Source organism: Apteryx mantelli, chromosome Z (genome assembly GCF_036417845.1).
Source record: "Apteryx mantelli isolate bAptMan1 chromosome Z, bAptMan1.hap1, whole genome shotgun sequence".
Taxonomy (NCBI): Eukaryota; Metazoa; Chordata; class Aves; order Apterygiformes; family Apterygidae; genus Apteryx; species Apteryx mantelli.
Genome location: NC_090020.1, coordinates 44,314,849 through 44,335,699, shown reverse-complemented (window position 1 = coordinate 44,335,699; position 20,851 = coordinate 44,314,849). Strand labels below are relative to the sequence as shown.

The window sequence follows — 20,851 nt, the reverse complement described above, 5'->3', positions numbered from 1 at the left end:
CTTCTGATTTAGAAAACTGTATAGTACAAACATATTGCAAAGAAGAGAGCACAAATTCACTTGAAACTGAACTGCTTTAAAACATACCCTTGTGTCAGAAGCTGCTGCTGCTATTTTTATTTTTAGAGAACTTGTTTTGATGAGCTAAGTCATTAGTATCTCTTATTTCATATACCTTATTAAATCTTATTTTTGTGTTCTTTACTTTTCTGTTATAGAAGTCTTTTGATGCATTGAATTGTGTTACTATGTTAAAAATGGTGTGGATTTCAAAAGCCAGTGCTATCCAGAGAAAAGGCAGGTAATAAATGGTTCATACTGAATTTTATTTTGCAAACCTCTAGCATCTTGCAAGCTTAAAATAAAGTCCACAAAGTAAGAGCAGCCACACTGGATCACATCACTAATCTATTTCCTGTCTATCAGTTTCCTGTCTGGCAATGGCCAATACTGATTCTTTGTGGGAGAATGAGAGGATAGGGTCAGCATGTACTTTGTCAGAATTTCCCAAGTCCTAGAAAACTGTGATTCAAGGATTTTCCAAACCTTGTTTTATGTACAAATGTCTTTTTCCCCCCATTTGGATCTGTTTTCTTGAAATTTTTTTTAAATGAATATATTCACTTTCCTCTTCCTCATGTGTAGCACCTGCAATATCCGATTAGATGGTGTTACACAACTTATCTGTCTGTTTACTCACTGTTATTGTGAATATAGTATTGCTTGATTTGATTTACAATATTACTAGTTTGCTGCTTTTAAGTCTTTGTGACTTTATTTCTCTGAATATTTAAAGAGAGAGATACAAAATTTGGCTTACAGTCAAAACTACTCTGCAGTCAGAACTCTGGACTGGATTTATCATCTTGAGAAAGAGACATCAAACAGTTAACAGTTAATATCCTCCCTAAAAGTAACATACATTACCATACAGTAATGAAAAAAGTCAGAATTTAAAATATTTCATAATTGATGTGGTTTACTCATTTCCCAATATTTTGCTTGCATTAGTAATAGAAGGCAGCAAAAAGATTATGAACCCAAAATAGAAGATAATTTTGTGCTTTACAGCCTTTTGCTAGTTTTTTGATGCCTCTTCATCCCCATATTAGAAGAAATATTGAACAGTCATTCCTTATTCACGCTTCTGATCTTATAGTCCTTTATCATATTCTTAACAACCCTGGGTGAGGGCTAAGAGGATATGTAGTGACAAGTACCCATGTTTGCTGATATAATATCAGTACTAACCTGCAGGAATTTGGGTGTGCATGTGAGCATTTGCTGTCTCTGTCCCTTCCCTTTTTAAGTTGTCTGCCTTTTACTCCTGGAATAACTTCATTCTGTTCCAAATTCTGTTCCAGATTCAGAAGAAATGAAGTTTATTACTTATATTCCTTACAGGAAAGGACAGTGAGATTTGGATTGATCTTATGTTAGCAAAACCCCCACACCTGTTTAAATAAGACTTCTTTTTGTTTCTCCAAATCTTCTGGTGTTTGGGTAGAGTTATAATAACAAACTTCCATATTATCAAAAACAATCCATTTACTGGAAAAATCTCACTTCATGTGTGGGGCTTTTGCTTAATGACAAAATTATCTTTGTGTTAGACCTGCTGCTATGTTCCAGTATGTTTTTTTTTTTTTTTAACCTAAAATAAAACCAAAAAAACCTCACAACTTATTTGTAGTTATCAACAATGTTTAATATTTTATTTTCAAGGGCTGGTCGCTGTTGGCCTGGAGTCTGTTTCCGTCTCTTCAGCAAGATCCGGTTTCAGAATATGTTGGAATTTCAGACTCCAGAACTTCTGAGAATGCCACTTCAGGTACACATTTGGTTATAAACCATACCTTTTTTATGTGGTGTCACTACACCATATTATTAACTACAAAATACTGATTTTTGCACAATGTTAACAAATTCTTTGTTTTTTAACTTACAGGAACTTTGTTTGCACACAAAATTGCTGGCTCCAATTAATTGCCCAATTGCTGACTTTCTCATGAAAGCTCCAGATCCTCCACCAGCTTTAATTGTGAGAAATGCTGTGCAAATGCTTAAGGTCAGCAGTGGTGTAGATTTATATGGAAATTGTATTTGCTTCCATTTGTGATGTGTCAATATGTCTTTCTCAGTTTTATGTGTAGAGAAACTTTGTTGTTTAGTCACTTCGGGATGCTTTGGGTTTTTGTTTCAATTTTGTAATGTGGACAGGTGCCCCCTTGTTAAGGGGAGAGAGACTGCCTAAAACTCTCATCTCAAATTTCACACGGTTTGACTTGCATTCTTAGTGTTTGGCAACTAATCTAGTTAATGTCCCATATTGATTTCCTTTCTGCTTTTGTTGTAAACTCACTTTTCCCCCTTTCCCTCTCTTTTTAAATCAGACAATAGATGCTATGGATACTTGGGAAGATCTCACCGAACTTGGTTATCATCTGGCTGATTTACCAGTAGAGCCACACCTTGGTAAAATGGTGTTGTGTGCTGTTGTTTTGAAGTGCCTGGATCCTATTCTTACCATTGCTTGCACTCTTGCCTATCGAGACCCTTTTGTCCTACCTACACAGGCATCTCAAAAGCGTGCAGCCATGCTGTGTAGAAAACGTTTTACTGCAGGAACATTTAGTGACCATATGGCGCTTCTCAGGGCTTTCCAGGTATTGTTTCATCTTCAGAAAGAGTACTAATCACCATAGATTTCATATCAAAGGAAATGGTGTACCTACAGAGTTGGATATAGAATGAATAAACTATAATTAATTCTTCAGTGAAGAAACTTTGTTTTTGCCTAGTGGCTTTCCTGTTTATTGGACTCACTAATAATTTTATCTGTAGGAAACATTTTTTCAGATTATTTTTATTTTTCTCATATTACTTGCTAGCCTAGTTAAACTCTGAATGTTAGAACAAGATGTCATTTTAAGTTATCAGCATGATAGGCTATAAAATAACTTGGAGATGCTTTATGTTAATTTAAAGATACGGATAAAGATAACTTTTACGTGACAGAATAAATCTGACTCAGTATGTATCTCCCCTTTCAGATATGGGTTTTGTCTTCACTTTATTGACATAAATTTCACTGTACTTAAACAAAAAGTGCATTTTTGTTTTTCAGTTGATCAAATTTATAGGCAAATGTAAAAACATTGTTTACAGGCATGGCAGAAGGCACGAAGCGATGGCTGGGAGAGAGCCTTCTGTGAAAAGAACTTTCTTTCTCAAGCCACGATGGAAATCATCATAGGAATGAGAACACAGTTGCTTGGTCAGCTCAGAGCTTCAGGCAAGTAGCTCATAAAAAACCTTAGCATAGGTTTGGAGTCCAGCCTAGTATGAAAGTTAACAAGAATAGTGTTCACTGGTGTCAGTTCCTTCCTTAATTTGAAGGAGACTGATACCCATTCATTCTGGGCAGGGTGCAAATTCTAGACTGAAGAAGTGTTGCTGGGGAACAGAGTCAGATCCTGATCTAACTGAAAGCACCCTCATTGTTCCACAGTTCGCTAGCTTTTGTGGTGCAAGACTAGTTTTCTTGGATTCTTACGTTCTGTTAAATTATTTCTGCATGAAATGCCTTTCTGCTGTAAAAATAACTATTTTATGATAGTAAAATTCATTATCTAGAAGGATCTCAATCTAATGGTTTTTTTCTTGGTGGTAGTAAGGTTGTCAGTGTGAAAAATGCAGCAAATTTGTACTTTATTTCACTTTGTTTCTCAACAGGGTTTTGAGAAGGAAAAAAAAAAAAAATATGAAGTCCACTATAATACATCTTTGTCTTCTTCCTTGTTCAGGTTTTGTTAGAGCCAGAGGAGGAGGAGATATCAGAGATGTTAACACTAACTCTGAAAACTGGGCTGTAGTTAAAGGTGCTTTAGTGGCTGGGATGTATCCAAATCTAGTGCATGTGGACAGAGAAAGCCTCATTTTGACTGGACCAAAGGAGAAGAAAGTACGGTTTCATCCTACCTCTGTTCTTAGCCAACCTCAGTATAAAAAGGTAAAATCTTTTCAAATTTATAGTCCACAAACAAGAGCAGAGTCTAACAAGCTTATGAAAGTTTTAAAAATTTCTCTTCATAGTTGTCAGTATTTTAAAAGCAGCATGTGCATGCGTAAACACTGCTTTTTACAAAACATTTTTTCCTTCAATTGCTGAAATAAAGAATTGAGTCAGTTTATTTTTACAGTATTGTTTCATCAGAACTTACTTCAGTTGGTCCTCTGCTTGTGTAGAATAAGACAAAATGGTAAAAAAAAAAAAAAGTTATGAAACTGTTTTGAAGATACAATGATCCTGCTGATAGCAAGAAGGGGTTCTGCTCTGAAGCAGTGATTTTTAGATTTTTTTTTTTTTTTAATTTAAGCAAAATACTTGTCTTCAAGGTATTTTATTCACACACTCACTCTTTTAATTTCAAATAAAAGGTAAAACAACCTAAAGTCTTAATTGCTTTTGCACAGATTCCTCCAGCAAATGGGCAAGCTGCAGCCATTCAGGCACTCCCTACAGACTGGCTTATATATGATGAAATGACAAGGGCTCACAGGATAGCAAATATCAGATGCTGTTCAGTTGTAACACCTGTCACGGTGTCACTCTTCTGCGGACCAGCTAGGTTACCAAGTAATGCTTTGCAGGAGCCTTCATCCTTTCGAGGTATATATATCTGTTGATATGCAGTAGTATGTGATATGGAAGGCTTATTTTTCGAGAATATCTAATATATTTGCTAAATCTCAAAGGTACAACACCAGAGTTCTTGTAGCTGTTGAATAGCTTACTGACCCTGTAGTAAATGTCTCAGAGTTATATACAAATAGTTTTAAGTATTGCATTTTGATTCTGTTGAATTTAACTTTTTACTATTGACAAGATAAATAATGAAAAATACAAAATTAGGAGCTTAATTCTTCAACAGTATCATCAGAGAGGATCCCCATCCCTGATCTTGTGTTCTGTTAGTGTTCTGTCATATATAAAGCTTATGAAGTTATGACAGGGATAGTGATCTACAGTCATAGTCTACAGTAGACCTGTATGAGTTGAAGAGTTGATTTTCTGTGTAGATGTTAGTGGATTGCACCAGGGGAGCGCTAGTTCCTGTGTTGTACCTACATTTCATCAATGATCATAATCTTCTGTGAAAATTTTTTTCTTCAAGTATTATTTCCTTTATCTCCATCTTTATTACCTGAGCCAAGTGTGATTCACGTGGATATCATTAGTGCATTAAGGCCTGAAGTCTCAGCTTTCTCTAGTATAAGGTTGTTGAAATATAACAGTGGTCTTCTGTTCTTTCCTTTTCTTTCTTTTTTTTTTTTTTCTTTCACCTTCTTCCTTATTGCCTGATCTATTTGCGGAGACGCAGCAAATAAACCATAGGGTCCTTAATGGACAGAATCAGTTTTGCTTTCATGTATCTGAGGTTAGCTAACCAGATAAGGGATTTGTGAACAAATATATTGGTGTTGAAGTCCCGTGGAGAATATATAAATAATTATTCTGCGTTATACCTAATTTGAGAGCCTTCTAGTAGCATGTCGGGTTATGAAAAATAAAGCAATAGATTTATAGAAGGTTGTTCTCCAAGATGAGAGAGAAATGAGTGAGAAATAGATATACCGCTGAGTGTTGTCCAGGACAAAGTGACTTTGTCTTAAAGTTGAGTGAATTTGTACTGACTTGAGACAGCCTTATACTTAGTTGATGAATAAGGTAATGTGACTACTTTACTAATTAATTCGTAATCTTAGAATTTATAATTAATACTAAATTACTTTTGACTAATGCAGTTCTAGTTAATTATTGGAGGATATGTAGATTGTGTAGCTTTTAACTTGAAGATCTGCTGTTTTTAATCTCTGAAATTAATTTGAAATACCATGTGTGGGTCAGATTCACTGCTGCCTCCTAGAGGCATGAAGAGCCTAATTAGGATAGGCTTTGATATAGAAGAGTAACTGGATGATCTAGACCCACTGTAGTAAGGAATTTATTTCCTTTTGAACAAAGATTATACATTTGGCACACCAGACCCCTGCTCTTTCCCTAGATATAATTATCCAACATGCTTTAGAGGAGATCGAAGGCTCTTCTGAACTATGTCTATGATAGTTGTCCCTAGACTGTAGAAGCCGCTAGCAGTTCCTCTGTTCCTGCTGTGTTCCTTTCTTGCTCCTTCCAAATACCCTCACTTCTTCCCTCCCTCTTTTACTATACCTACAACTTCAGTGGTCTAACCAAGAGCAGAGGCCAGTCTGTCTGGTCACTCTGAAGGCAGGGCCAACACGAAGTTTATTTTTAACTTCATGGCAATGGTAAGCATGTTTTTGGCTGGAAAGAACTTGTCTGGAACATTAGGAATGGCTATAATTATCATATCACAGTGCCTATTCTGGAAGTATTTAGTTTGGTATTAGGTATAAAATTCTAAGAATAACTTGCAACTTTTTCCATCTAATATTTCTACAGCAAGCAATAGTGAATCTTTTTTTCAAAAGAAATGCAAGCAGTATTATCATATTACATCAGTTAAATTCATACGTATGAATCCTCATGGGCTCATATGCATAAATTATATTTGCATTGTTCTGAAATCTCACAAATTATAGCAGAGTATAATTCTTAACATATACATTTTTATTTGATTAAAGTGAGATGTCTAATGATAATAATGCTGAAAAGTTTTTTTTTTTTCTAGAGACCAGTTTATTTGATATTGTTTGAACCAGATTATTCAAACCAAATAATAATGAAGCTACCAATATTGCAATATACTCGTATTGCTTCCAGCCAAAACATGGATTTAAAAATAATCAGTTATTGTCTTCTACATATAACTTTTAATGACAGTTAGCTATACCAGAAACTAGAAGTAATTGGGAATATAAAGGAATCTGTTTTGTTATTTAAATAGAGTGCTGTAGGAATAGAAGAAAAAAAAATCTATCCTGCTGTTCATTTTCACTAGAAATATTATCTCAGAATCAAAGAAAGAACCTATATTAAATTACTGAAGCTTTCTTGTCTTACTGTTTAACTGTTAAAACCAGTATTCATACTGATGGAATCAAACCTTTTTTATGAAAAATGGGAATCCTACTTTATAGCCATATGTATTTTTTTATATGGGTCTTGAATCTGCTGCATTACTAGGAAATAAAGCACAGAGCAATACATGGTTTTGCAAATAGATTTAGGCATAAGTTTGTGTGCTAATGGTTTATTGGAGATACACGAGTGAGTCAGATCACAGGGATTTACATAACAAGACCCTCAGTGGGTCTGAATATTTGAGTTCTGCTACTGAATTAAAAGCAGATTAACAGATTTATTACTGAGATGTTTTGACAAAAAAATAAAAAAGATAATAAAATTTCTGTGTTTAGAAGTAGATGAAGAGAGAAATATTAAGTGGAATTGAAATTTAGAAGGGAAATGGGTTTATTTCAGGCAATACAATAATGTTCAGTATTTTATATGCAAGTGGAAGTAATATTGAAATGCTAATGCACCCTTTATATTTGTTTCATCTAGTGGATGGGCTACCTAATGATAGCAGTGATAGTGAGATGGAGGACAAAACAACTGCTAATCTGGCGGTACTGAAGCTAGATGAATGGCTCCATTTCAAACTGGATCCTGAAGTAAGTAATGTATCTGTTCAATGCTTTTTTTATTGAAAAAGAATACTTATATTTGTATTTATCATATATTTATTACTTATTTAATTTTTTTTATATATTTATAAAAATTTCTTAAATGTTCTGGTAATAGAGAATTTCCTTTAAAAAGAAATGTGTATTTCCTCCTCTGAGAGAATAATTAAAGCTAACTCAAGATGGAGCACTTGAAGTTGGAGATAATGTAAGAAAGGCCACATTTAATAAAAGGAAAATAATACATTGAAGATAGAAATCTTCATGTCATTGAGAAACTCTGGTCATTGTAGGAAGAGAAGTTGCTTATGAATTATGAAATGCTCAGACCATTCAGATCCAACAATAATAATATCTTTTGTAGAGATGTTCAAATGTGGGGTTTTTGAAAACTAAAGCTTGTTTTCATAGCACGGAAATTAGACCATAGTGTTCTAAATTCAGTCCTTGCATTTGAGCGGTAGTCTGCTCCATTAGGAGAAAGATGTCATTTAGGGCTGATCTTTTTTTCCTCAGGTATGAATGAAGAGAATTTTAAAGTGAGCAATAATAAATCCTGCAAGTTTACAGTATGGTTGTGAGTTTGGTGCAGAGTGAAATGAAATAGAAGGTTTTAAAAATAACTTTAGATACCCCAGAGAAGAAAGAATAACTCTTAAAAGTTTTCTTCAAATGACCACCCCCTTCCACCCCTCTCCCTCTTCCCCCCTCCCCCCCAATTTTAGTCTTGCCAGTCAGTTTGGGTCCTGTTTGTTTTAGAATGCCAGATACTCTCTGTTCAAGAGAGACATAGGCAGCCTGTATCTGGCTGATCTAATTTTGATTAGTCTTTAACAGAGTTAAAATTCATTACAGACTGCTGGTCTGCTGTTGCAACTCAGACAGAAGTGGCATAGCTTATTTCTGCGTCGTATGCGAGCTCCTTCTAAACCGTGGTCTCAAGTTGATGAAGCAACTATAAGAGCAATTATAACTGTTCTAAGCACTGAAGAACAGTCTGTAGGTTTGCAGCAGCCTTCAGGAATTGGGCAGAGACCAAGACCTATGTCTTCTGAAGAACTTCCTTTAGCATCTTCATGGAGGTCAAGTAACAGCAGGAAAAGCTCAGCAGAAACAGAATTCTCTGATGACTCTTCTAATGCTGAAAAGTAAGCTGTTTGAAACCTTCTAGAGATAATAAGTGGTAATTTTGGTAGATGTAAAAGCAGCACTTGAATTTCTGCTAGTAATAAAAAAGAATAGGAATTGCATGTGTTTCATAACAGAAGGATGACAATACTGTTGGAAGAAATGCTGCTGTCCTATGTTGTGTTATAGTAGTGATTTCATTGCTAAATATTTCATATATAAGCCTGCTGTTTGAGGGGACAGTCAGTCAGAAATATGTTTTCCATGAAATCTGATCTCCGGAAAGAAGTAGCGGAAGAGCTATAACCCCAGCATTCAAAAACAATGAATAATAAGTAATTTTTTTAATTAAAGTACTTAATATGGTTTGTAATTATTGTAATATGTATAGTCATGCAACAGGCTGAGATTTAGCTCTCAGTTCTACTGTGACTGCTTATTAAACTCTTAGCGTGTTAAACTCTCCTAAATCCACCCTTGCCTCTTAGGGTTCTAATGAAATCTACACCTCCGGCGTTTCACCAGGCACAGAAGTACAAAGAAAGAAGCATTTTGCACTCCAAGCGAACTTCAGATGAGAGGTCAGATCAATCATCAGTGAAGTCTACAGACAGCAGTAGTTATCCTAGCCCATGTGCCAGTCCTTCTCCTCCTTTATCTGGAAAGGTAGAGTTTTCATAAATAAATTACCCCACTTTTCAATATTAATTGTATTTCAGAAATAAATTAGATGATATCTTTCAGCAGCTGTCTTATATTACATTGATAAATTAGGAGCCTAAAATAGATTTTCATTTTTTTTAACCTGCATAATCCTGTTTCTTTTTGGAACTTAAAATCCAGACTAAATACCCTTGTTATGCTGGTCGAATGCAGTAAAATATTATTCTTTGCAGAGTGCTGAGTTAAAGCTATCTAGAACAGAACAATCTGTTGTGTAGTGGTGTTTTTTGTGTTTTTTCTTTTTAACTGTGTAATCACCAGTGAAAGTGTATTCATTTTCTTGCTAAATTAATATGCAGAACTCACATTTCTCTGAATTCTCCTTTTTGCTCTGGATTCTGCTTCCCTGTTTCTTTAATAGTATACATTAAGATGCTAATTCTCTTTAAATTTGTGTTATCTGTCTTATTATGACTGCTTGCTTTTTTAGGATAGTTATTTTAACAGAGCACACATTTTTTGAAGTTGCTGGCTTAATTCTCCCTGCATATTTGAAAAGTAAACCACAGAACACTGAGAAGAAAACCTCTTGTTCCTCTAGGCACTGACTCTTTGGAGGCTTTAATAATTCCTCTTAAATCTTTCAAATTTTAAGTTTATGTGATGTAAAAGGGGGAGAACTTGCGTGTTTTCTGAAGGTGGGAAATGTGAACAGTGTATCTTAGGCTACAGTCTAGAGCAGTTAAGTTTGTCTCACCTGAAGGTGTGTAAAACTTGAAAGAATTATATTTAATTGCTAGACTGCTACTCTGCTGTACTTTTTTGCTGATCCTCTTTTCAAAATGACTGATCATTTTGGAAGGTGTTTCAGAAATGTAAAATAGATTTGAAATACATTTAAAAACCAAGGCAGACAGTACCAGCTGAGATTTTCTGTATTTCTGTTAGAACCTGGGAGAGGAAGGCAGGAGTGTACTCAGGGTTTTTTTATCTTCATGCACTAGAATGCTTTAAAACTAAACTTTAGAACTAAAATCTGCTTTATTTTATTGTACTGTATTTTAATTTAATTTTTTCCAGGGTTCCAAATCTCCTTCACCAAGACCAAATATGCCAGTTCGGTACTTCATAATGAAAAGTAGCAACCTGCGAAACCTTGATATTTCTCAGCAGAAAGGTATATGGTCTACTACGCCAAGTAATGAGCGAAAACTAAATAGAGCCTTTTGGGAGAGCAGCATGGTTTACTTAATATTTTCTGTCCAAGGATCTGGACACTTTCAGGTGAGTCCTTAACGTTAAATGTTAGCTTCGGCTAATGGTTTAAGAGAGTGCAACAGATGACTATGCATAGTGTGGAGGTTTTTGGTTATGACTTCTGACCATCTAAAAAAATAGTGCAGGAAAGCAAGTGTATGTGGTTGCTAAGGTGCAAATGTCTTTCATTCTGCTCCGAAATACACCTTTTTAGCTAACTCAGTTTGTCACTCAAAGCTAAGACTGAACTGCCTCCAGGCTTCTTCAGTAATGTTTTATATCCTAAGTTAATCTTCTCAAAAAAAAAATTTTTTTTAAGCAAAGCAGAGGATTGCTGCTTCTGTTTTTGCATTCAAAAATTAATATTATAAAGTAATAAGCAGCTATCAAATGGCAGCTTTCTAAAGTCAGAAGACTCCCAGATGTCTTTGTAATAAACGTCAGTAAAATCTGCTTTTCCTGAACAGGAAATTTCTAAAAGCCAGGTGGCTGGAAAGTCATGGCCATGCTTTTTTGCAGAGATGTCATGACTTCACAGATGTTTAGGCCAGAAAGTGTGATCAGTGTGACCTGTTTTAAGAAAACAAACAAACAAAAAAAAACCCTACTACAATATTTTACTTAATACATTCTAGTTAGCAAGATAGTCATTGACAAAAAACAGGCAATTTCAAATTAAAGGCTTTAGCTGGTTGTGTGAAGTTGCATGTTAGCTGTGTCGTAGAGAAGGCTAAACTCGGTTGTTCCTAGTAAACAAAGTTGAACTCATCTTGTTATATAAACTTATTCATAAAAGTCAGCTAAACTTAAAACATAATGAACTAGTTCAAATACAGAAGTCTTGGTGATACCACTGCAAGATTATGGTGGGAGATATATATGATGATTTGGTAAACACAGATGGAATATTGGGAAGTTATTTTCATCCTGTCAGTTGTGGTTTTCTGCTCTGTAATAAGAAAACGGTAAATGGGCTCTTTTAGTTGCGCACTTAGAGGAAAAAGAAGGGGAGCGAAAGGTTTTAGTTTGCTGAAGTCAGGAGTGTAGGTGGTTGATGTTGCCTTGCCCTCCAGTTTTGGCAGTACACTGGCCATTCATGAGAATGTGAGCCTTACATTCCTGTTAACATGCTCTTCCATCGTGCGTCTTTTTGTTTTTCTTCCTCTTTTCCTTTTTGTTGATTTACATTTTAAATCTGGCTTGAGTTATCCAGGGTTGCGTATCTTACAGCAGTAGTGCGGATTGGCAACCAGGGAGTCCAACAGAAACAGCGTCTTACAGATTTGCCGAAATACTTGCTGGACACCCCCCCTTCCCCCTGCAGGAGGGGTGTCCTGCTTAAATAAGAGTCAGAAGCAGTCCTGAATTTGTGGTTTCCCCCCTCTCCCTCCCTTCCTGGACATTTGTCTTGGAATTTCTTCCCACTTTGAAGAAGAAAACAACAGCAACTTTAACTTGTCTTTTCTTCAGAAAGAACAGCTACACTCTCTTAATACTATGTAAAAGGTTGTTAAACTAGAGGGGAGAGGGGAAGAAGGGAATGGATCTCTTAAAAAAAAAAGCCTACAGCTAAGAAGGAATAGATAATGGAGTATGACATAATAAGGCATTCATCTTGATTCTTTACACTTCAAATGTTTTTACTATACTTTTTTTTGAAAGATTCTGTTGCAAAGTTTAAAAAAAAATTTAATGGTAATTGTCAGAGTTTAACTGAGAGATGTTCTCAGTGGTCAAACCCTCGAATGCATATTTCAAGTGGAAAAAAGACTGACACTTCTTGAAGTGTTTACATCTAGAAAATTATTTAAGTATCTTGTCTCATGGGAAAAAGTGTGTGAATCACTTTGAAACTAATTTGAAAGTTTAGTATGAAGTCCAATCATTTATTTAATTCCAAATTAAACCAGGACCAGATGTCCTCTAACTGTGTTTCTTCCTTTCATACTTCAATTTTTTACTCCAGGGTTTTGCTAGAATGTCTTCAGAGATAGGACGTGAGAAAAGTCAAGACTGGGGATCTACAGGTTTAGGAGGTGTGTTTAAGGTGGAGTGGATCCGAAAAGAAAGTCTTCCTTTTCATTGTGCGCACCATTTGCTCAACCCTTGGAATGACAATAAGAAAGTACAAATAAGCAGAGATGGCCAGGTAATGTTATTCCCTTGTAAAGTCTCCTTTACTCAGAACTGTGTGTTATTTTAGCTTCTTTAGACTTGACATTTCTGTCAGCTCTCCTCATGTATCTGTTAATCTGAGTCACAGCTCATTGACACACACACCGTGTGCCGCTTGTGCGTTACTGTTGAGGAAACGGAGGATTTACTGTAGAACAAGAAAATGTATATTTGACAGAAGGAGCCTTACTTAGAGTTTTGATGCAACCAGACCTTTGGAACAATAGGTCAAACTATAGAAGCTCTATTGATTCTTCACCCTTTGTGTATTCTGCCCCAGTTGTTTAAAAAGATGTGGAAGACTTCGTTCATACTCTCTCTTCTTTTTTTTGGGGGGGGGAGGGGGGATTAGAAATACCAATTTTAGTTTTTTCCATTTGTAAACAGATTTATAGGCAACTTTTAAAATGTTATAATCAAGCATGTTAATTCATTGGGAAAAAATCGTTAAGTATGACTTTGATAAACTGTAAGAGAATAATACAGAATTAAATTTAGAAGGCAGTTAAAGCTGCCCACCAACCATGGAAATTGACTGCTCTTTCTAGATAGATAGAGATATAGAAATTATATCTATGCTTTTAACAAAATTGTGTAGTTTTAATTAAAAGTTCTTGTAAAAGGATTTTGTTCCTTTAGCTTCCAGGTTTACTAGTTACAGTGAACATATGGAAATTTGCCTGTAGTAACTGAGGCATTTCAGAGATTGAATTACTGTCAGTATACAAAGCCTTTGTATATTCATCCACTCTCTTTTTTGGAAGTAGTGTGATAGGCATTGAAACTGTGCTGGCTTTTTTGCTTTAAGTTATGAACAGCTTTTCTGAAATATTGCTTGTTTTTTGTCAGGGTCATACAGTCTCATAAAATCAAAGCAGCCTTTTGCTTAATATATGTCCACAAAAACTAAAGTTTTCCAGAATTTGTAATCTTGTTTCTGGAGCTCTTCAGTTTTGTTTGCTGCTAAGATATTCTGTCACACCCAAATAAGTGCTCAAAATTGCACCTTTGAGTTTCCTCTGAAATCTATAGAGAATCCTGAGATTTGAGGTAGAGTAGAGTTTAGGACAGATTCTCTAAAGCCAGAAGTAGCTACAAGTAGCTGGAAGAGAATTAACACAGGAGCTCTCTATGGCAGTTTCTGTGACCTCCCCACTTCCTCAAAAAAGGTACAAATATCTCCTCAATGTTAGACACTTGTTCTAAATTTCTTGTATCATCTTCTCTCTACACTTCCCCCAAACTTCTGTCGTTTTATGGCTGAGGAAAGGAATATACCAGTAGCATGTGATGGTGATGGAGTGTAACAGTACTTCTGCTATAAGTTTTTCTTCAGAGACAAAGTCTTAAGGATCATTATGCAACTGGTTTATATTAATGTTGTCCATGCTTCCATTAAGAGCTGCTGTGTTACCTGTGACCACCTTTCCAGGTTCTCCACCACACTCAACTGAATTAAGCTTAAAAGATGTGGAGAGTCATGATCCTTAGTTCATAAGCAAGTGGCCTATGGAAGGTACAAGATACATGGCACATATGGTCTTGTCCACTTCGATTTTTTTTTTTTCTCTCCAGAACTGACAACTTACTCTGAAAGAAAGAGAGCCCAAACAAATTGTAAGCCAGTTCTGATATATATATGAATAGTAAAGGGGATTAATTCTTTCAAAAGACTAAAAGCAAGCACTGTTAACTTTATCTACCTGGGTTTTTTTAATTGGTTTCTGTATGTTTTGCATTAGCAGTGCAAATAACTTTCCTAATTTCCTGCTCATTTCTAGGAGCTGGAACCACAAGTTGGAGAGCAGTTGCTACAGCTTTGGGATCGTATTCCTTTAGGAGAGAAAAATTCAACTGATTGACCATATAAAGTAATGTGCCAGAGGTAGATACTTCATGCATTATTCAGTTTATTTTGATAGATAGTGATAGAGGAAAAGTTATCTATGTACATTGTATTGTTACAGTATTTGTTTTTTCCTTTGCAGTTTGGTGAGGAACAGGTCTACTTAATTTTAAATTTTTTCTTCCTCTTAATTTTTCAGCTATGGTTGTCAAAACATCTTTTATAACCAGTAGAACCAGCAGCATGCCTACGATATAAAGATGAGGAAGAAGCTGGTGCAACAAGCTCTTGAAGTTGCTGGTGATGCTCTACAACTAGCACTGGAAAAATAGGGGGAATTCTGTTAGTTTCAGTATTTCCTTGTGATAACAAATGTCATAAGTTTTCACCAGCCTGTTTTTGACTGAATGACAATTTTTTTTAGAGTAGGATATATGCAGTGTGCAGTTGACTTTTAAAAACAGGGTTAAGTTCAAATGAAGTTTAAAAAAAATGGAGCACAATAAGTTCATTACGGACTTAGAGTCGCACAGCAGACAGTTTAAATACACAGTTTACATTTAAACAGTCTCAACACAGTAAAAAGTATGAGAGAAACCAGTGTAATATTAATTAGTCTTGCACTTTGCTTAAAATGAATAAATGAGAATAGATGTTTCCAAATATATTTGAAGATTCCATGAAGTACTTTTTGAATTTTCATATGCTCAGTGTGAGAGAGCAAGATATATTCAGACAGACAGCTAGGTAGAAGGAGAATATCAAAGCTCCATTCAGTACATAAAAGGAGTGTGAGACTTCTTTGAGAGAAAGTTGGTCCAACACATGTTTCCAGTTTGTTATTTATCTCCTTTAAAATGTAGTCTCACTTTGGTAAGCTGAAATAACCTTTCAAAAGACTTATGTGAAGGGATATCCTAGTAAATCAATAACATGGACATTGTTAGAAGAAGAGTTTGATTCCCCCCCCCCCCAAAAAAAAAAAAAATTACCTGTAGAACTTTTTTCATCTTTTAATGTAGTCTGGATAATGTAGTCTTTCTATATCTCTTTCAATTTTTTTTCTTCTTCTATACTACTATTTCTTTTTTTTAATTATTATTTTCTTGGGCTTGTCATTAGAGTTTAAATTACTGCAGTGTAAGGATGATATAAATTCACTCTGCTCACTTTCTGCACTTACTTTTGTGGTCACTCTTAGTATAAACTGAGAGCTTTCCTGCTTGTGAGCAGGCTTATGCTCTTAATGTTTGCTAGGAATATTCACACGGAGTTCAGGATACGCTGTGTATTCTTTCTTGTTTACTGTGTAGTGACTTCCATACACAGAGAATAGGCTTTGTCTTTGTAAGAGTAACTGAGTCCTCCTAAAAACCTTGGTTTCCAGCAAGTGATGCTACACTTCTGTTTGTTTTTTCCCTACCTCGTATACGTTCTCTGGTATGCGGTGGGCTCGCTGCTGTGTTGTATGGCTTTCAAGGATGTATGCAGGAAGTTTCCTTAGAACTTTGGGCAGATGGAGGAAGAAGAATTTATAGATGTTTCTCTGAACTTGAAGTATGATCAAAGCATGATTAGGTGTGCTCTCCTTTCAGTATTTAATAATTACTGTTTAAGAGAGAAAGAGAGAGAGAGATTTAAATTCTGGAAGGGACAGCAGTCCTACATTCAAACACACATGGAGACAAAAAGTCTTGAGTGGCCTTTAACAGTAAGGGAAGAAGTAGTAGACTGTAAGTATCCTTATGCTTTTTTTTTTTCAGGAAAACTTTATGTTGATTATCTACATCAACTAAAACTTTCAGGATATCTACTGATTTTTACTTTATGTGTTCTTTTTTATTAATTCAAGTTTCAGTTTGACAAATACATGATTTGAGGTCATAAACAATTGGGTCCCATTCTGCATCATTGCTTATGTTTTATCCTGTTAAATTTTCCCGGCAATGACTTTAGAATTCATATTTTTGTATTTGACTGTTTAGCGTTTTGAAATACAAAAGCCTCTAATAAAGTTGTTTTCAGTTTTAGTTTTGGTTTTAAATTGTTGCTTTGCAAAATGAGCTTTTTAAAATGTTTTCACTAAATTCAATGCTCAGACTGCAATGAGTTAGCACTTAAAATCCAGTATTGTACACAAAAGTAATATTGTACTCAGTTTAAAGCTCTAGGAGGGAAGGCAGGAGCTAATTATGTACTGAGACTTAAAACTGTACACTTAAAACTTTCCTTTTCTTTCTTTGTGAATGTTTTCATGGTGATCAGACCTCCTCCAGTTGGTTTCAGTTTACCAGATAAGCAATTATTTTAAAACAAGGTTCACATGTTTTTGCTTGTTTTACTAATTTTAATACTGACAGAACAGGATAAATCAGTGCTCACGGTGAGGATGCTTGCATGTTATTTTCTGGTTCCAATAAGCTGACAATTTGTTGTTCCATTGTACTTACCTTACTTTACTGTTTGTATTTTCTGCCTTCTCTCTTTCTTCCCATGAAGCTGCACATATCTTCATGGATAAACATTCAGGATTGTTGCTGTCAGTGCCTGAGTAAAAACTGAACTCAGGGAAGACCAAATCAGAGATGAGTAATGTCTTGAGCACAAATCCAAAGGAACTGTCTTGACGTTAGGTGAGGCATAGAAAGGTCCTCTGTAAGGAGATGCTTATGCTAGCTTTTAAATGATGATTTAAAAAAAAAATATTTACCTCTGATTTATACAATTGTAAGCTCAGTGCTATGGTGTATCAGTGCTTCCAACTGACTTTTGAGACCACCTTTACAAGACAGAATCAACCAGTAAGTTTGTAGTTAGAATTGCTGCTGCTCATTCTGTGGACTTTCAACATTCAGCAACAATATCGTATGGTTTGTAAAACTGAAGGTAAATGCTTTTTCTGTAAACAGCAATACTACAACTTGTCTATGCTACAGTCTGCAAGGAGTATCGTATAGTAGATGTAAATGTTTTCCTTTTTTATTTTTGAAATAAATTACTAAGGTTATTTTGAACTAAGAAACACTGAACAATGTGATGCATGGTACTCTTGTTTTGCTGTGCAAAGTCACTTGCAGACATACTTTTATTTCTAAATAAAAATACAGAAGAAAGACATATTAACCCTGTGTGCTGTCAGTCCCTTTTACATCTAAATTAAGCAGCTGTTTTCTGGTAGTACCATAGAAATATGCATTTCTGAATGGTAACTTGTAATACATTAGCGTAAATTATTTTTGGATAAATCTAGCTGGGATTCTCTTGGATTTCCTTTTTAAACGCTGTTTTGATATAATCTAAAAGCATGTCTACATTAAAAGATTCCACTCTTGAAACTCGGTGGTAAGTGACCTTCTTCTTTTCTCAGATAATCTCCCTTAATTTTCTGCATTGTCATCCATTTAAATTTTGCTAGGTTTCATCCGGTGGAAATAAGTGTATTCTGTCTATGGACACACGTTAATTTGTTGAATCCATGCAAAATGTATGGTTATTTCACTGCAGCAGTGACCTTTCTGATGGTTCTTTTTGAAGTCCTCTCCTTAGGGATCATGTTACTTTGTTGAATGTTTTGGAAAATAAGTGCTATTTTGAGCCATTGAGCAAACTGCAATTTTCTGAGACTGTGTATTGACATTCTTTGTTTTCACTCTGCATCTTGTATCTTCCTGGTCTCTAAAGAGATTATCTTGGTTGCTGTGTGTAGCAACTAGAAGTATCATCAGTCCCTGGAAGAGCCCCAGGGCTGTTCCAGGGTAGGAACAGCAGGTGACTTGCAGAAGCTCTGTCCTATTATGACAAATGGCCCATCACCCAGACGGTTTCTGTGCAATAGTAAGAATCCCAGTTTGGAGGCTGTCAGCCAGGATTTACTCTGATTCAGATACAGCCCTCTTGCAAGCTACATATTTGTGCCTAAACATTAGAGTGAGGAGGGAAGAAATGAGGTTATGGATTACAGCCACATGTTTGCAAAGTGTGTTTGTATATGAGCAAAGCTAATCTGAGCACTGATGATTCTGGCTAACTCTAGTGATATTGCTCAAGACAGTAGATCAGAGCTATACTACTGTCTCATGTAAGAAAATGCTGAGGCGTGCTGTCTCCTCAATAATGTGCTTCTGAAAATAAGGTAAAAATGGCAAGCTCTTTTGCCACAGATGGAACTTGGTTCCTTTCTCTAAAAACCTGTTCTTTGTTAATTTGTAGCCTGAAATTGGTTATTTGTTGCAATTGTTTCTTTGAATATTTTCTTTTTTGCATTTTTTTTCCACATTGCTGACCTGATACCATTTCTGCTCCTTGATCACAAAATCTACAAAGTCATTTCAAGACAGTTCCTCTAGTGCTTGCAGGTTTTATTTCTACTATGAGATTCCTTGTAGCTTCCTTTTTAAAAGCTTGATATTGGCTGTTGTCAAAATGAAATCATGGCTCAGACCTGGTAGGCCAATTTCTGTGTCTTGTGTTTGGATCAGTTCATAGTTACCCCTAAGGTACCTGATCTTTAAAGTGTGGTTTGTGCAGCTACTCTTTTTTTTTTTTTCCCCTTGTGGATCTGAAGTGGTTTTTCCAGAGCAGTCACTTTCTAGATGAATTCACTCTTAGGTTTTACTATCTAAATAATATTACTAGTTTGTTTCCTATTGCCCTACATCCTTTTACTGTCACTTAGCTGCATTATTTTTTTCTCCTGTGGGTTTTACTCGATTGTCTTCAGCCATCATTGGTGCTCTCTTGCTGCTCTCCTTGTTGCAGCTTTAGTGGGCAGTGTAGTACAGGCAGTAGGTGCTTCTCCAAACTGAAAGCTTTATTTATTGTTACAGTTCTTTTTGTAGTTGTTGTTGAAAGGGTGCCAGTACCTAAAATGAAAATAAATGTCCTGGTTTAAAGATAAATTAGTTTTCAGGAAATCAAATTGAGGGAATACCTTGTATCATGTTACAGAATACAAAGTTGGAGTCTTGAAAATACTAAAAAACATGGCACATTATTGAATTGGGCAACTCAGAAAGGAGGCTGTGTTTTTATTTATGTCAAACCCATAAGGAGTTTTAAAGCTGCTCCCTGTGTGTGTGTGTGTGTGTGTGTGTATGTTAAACTGTTTTTTGCCTTATGTTGTATGGTGCACAGCTTTCAGATTTGCAGCCTGATCTTGTAACTTTGCCTGTGTGCATAGGCCTGTTGTATTTGATACTGCTGATGCATGAGTAAAGGTTGTAGCTTGAGGCTCTTAAAGTACCTACCTCTTTGTTCTCTCTGTAGGGAATATCTGGTGAAGGCCAACAGCAATCAAATAAGATTACAGAACAAAACACAATTGTCAAAATTGCTTCTATCTGAGCATATTCTGGATGCTGGCAGAAACCGAGAGTAACGTGCAGTTGTGTGACATGTGTAAAATAGATTTAATATCTTCTGCTCTTGTAAAGTATCTTGAGAATCTTTTTAAAAGCAAGCTGTGTAGAGAAGAGTTCCTGCTCTCTGTGGGCCGGCAAACTCACTGTGACCTTTCTAGTTTACAGTGTACCACCTTTATTTCTTATCTCTCAAAGTAAGAACACAGACCTCACTTTTTGATTGTTTTTTGCTACTTTCTTCCTGCTTTGCTGCAGGAATGATGCTTCCTTCCACAGCAGTTTTTGAAGCAGTTCACCAATTTTAACTAAACTTAGAGGAGTGGCCTTATAAATTCTGTGGCAAAAGGTGGTTTAAAAACCTCTAGATTTCCTGAGCTTGCTCCTTGATAGTTGTGAAAAAATCTGCAGGAGGCAAACCATTTGAAGACTTCCAGTTGGAGCACTTTCTGTCTTCCTACATACTCAGCTCAGTCCAGTGAGATGCAGATAGGCAGAAAATGAGACATTTGGTTGATATTCATGAACTGACTAGTTTATTCATGGCAGTAATTGTTACTGTCAATATGGTACTTTGACACAATGTACCGTATTGTCTAAAAAAAATTTATTCTCCTAAAGAGAACAAAAAAATGCATACTGCTCTTGAAGTCAACGTGCTAATAAGCATGTTGCCATTTTTTAATTGAAAATGCATTGCATTCTGCTGTGTGGGCAGTTTTGTTTTTTTTTTTTTTTCCCTGTGGAGGAA

The 20,851-nt window shown here is 35.6% G+C and overlaps 1 protein-coding gene across 1 annotated transcript in view; it reads left to right on the top strand.

Moving 5' to 3' along the window:
• YTHDC2 (YTH N6-methyladenosine RNA binding protein C2) overlaps positions 1 to 20,851 on the top strand; it is a 42,574-nt gene that overhangs the window by 16,441 nt on the left and 5,282 nt on the right. The window contains exons 17-30 of the mRNA XM_067316736.1: positions 219 to 301; positions 1,726 to 1,831; positions 1,949 to 2,068; positions 2,394 to 2,666; positions 3,169 to 3,295; positions 3,807 to 4,012; positions 4,477 to 4,672; positions 7,553 to 7,662; positions 8,530 to 8,822; positions 9,291 to 9,468; positions 10,546 to 10,749; positions 12,689 to 12,871; positions 14,679 to 14,782; positions 14,943 to 15,085. Coding sequence (XP_067172837.1) covers positions 219 to 301; positions 1,726 to 1,831; positions 1,949 to 2,068; positions 2,394 to 2,666; positions 3,169 to 3,295; positions 3,807 to 4,012; positions 4,477 to 4,672; positions 7,553 to 7,662; positions 8,530 to 8,822; positions 9,291 to 9,468; positions 10,546 to 10,749; positions 12,689 to 12,871; positions 14,679 to 14,759 — 2,160 coding nt within the window. The 3' untranslated portion in view covers positions 14,760 to 14,782; positions 14,943 to 15,085. The remainder of the gene's footprint in view (positions 1 to 218; positions 302 to 1,725; positions 1,832 to 1,948; positions 2,069 to 2,393; positions 2,667 to 3,168; positions 3,296 to 3,806; positions 4,013 to 4,476; positions 4,673 to 7,552; positions 7,663 to 8,529; positions 8,823 to 9,290; positions 9,469 to 10,545; positions 10,750 to 12,688; positions 12,872 to 14,678; positions 14,783 to 14,942; positions 15,086 to 20,851) is intronic.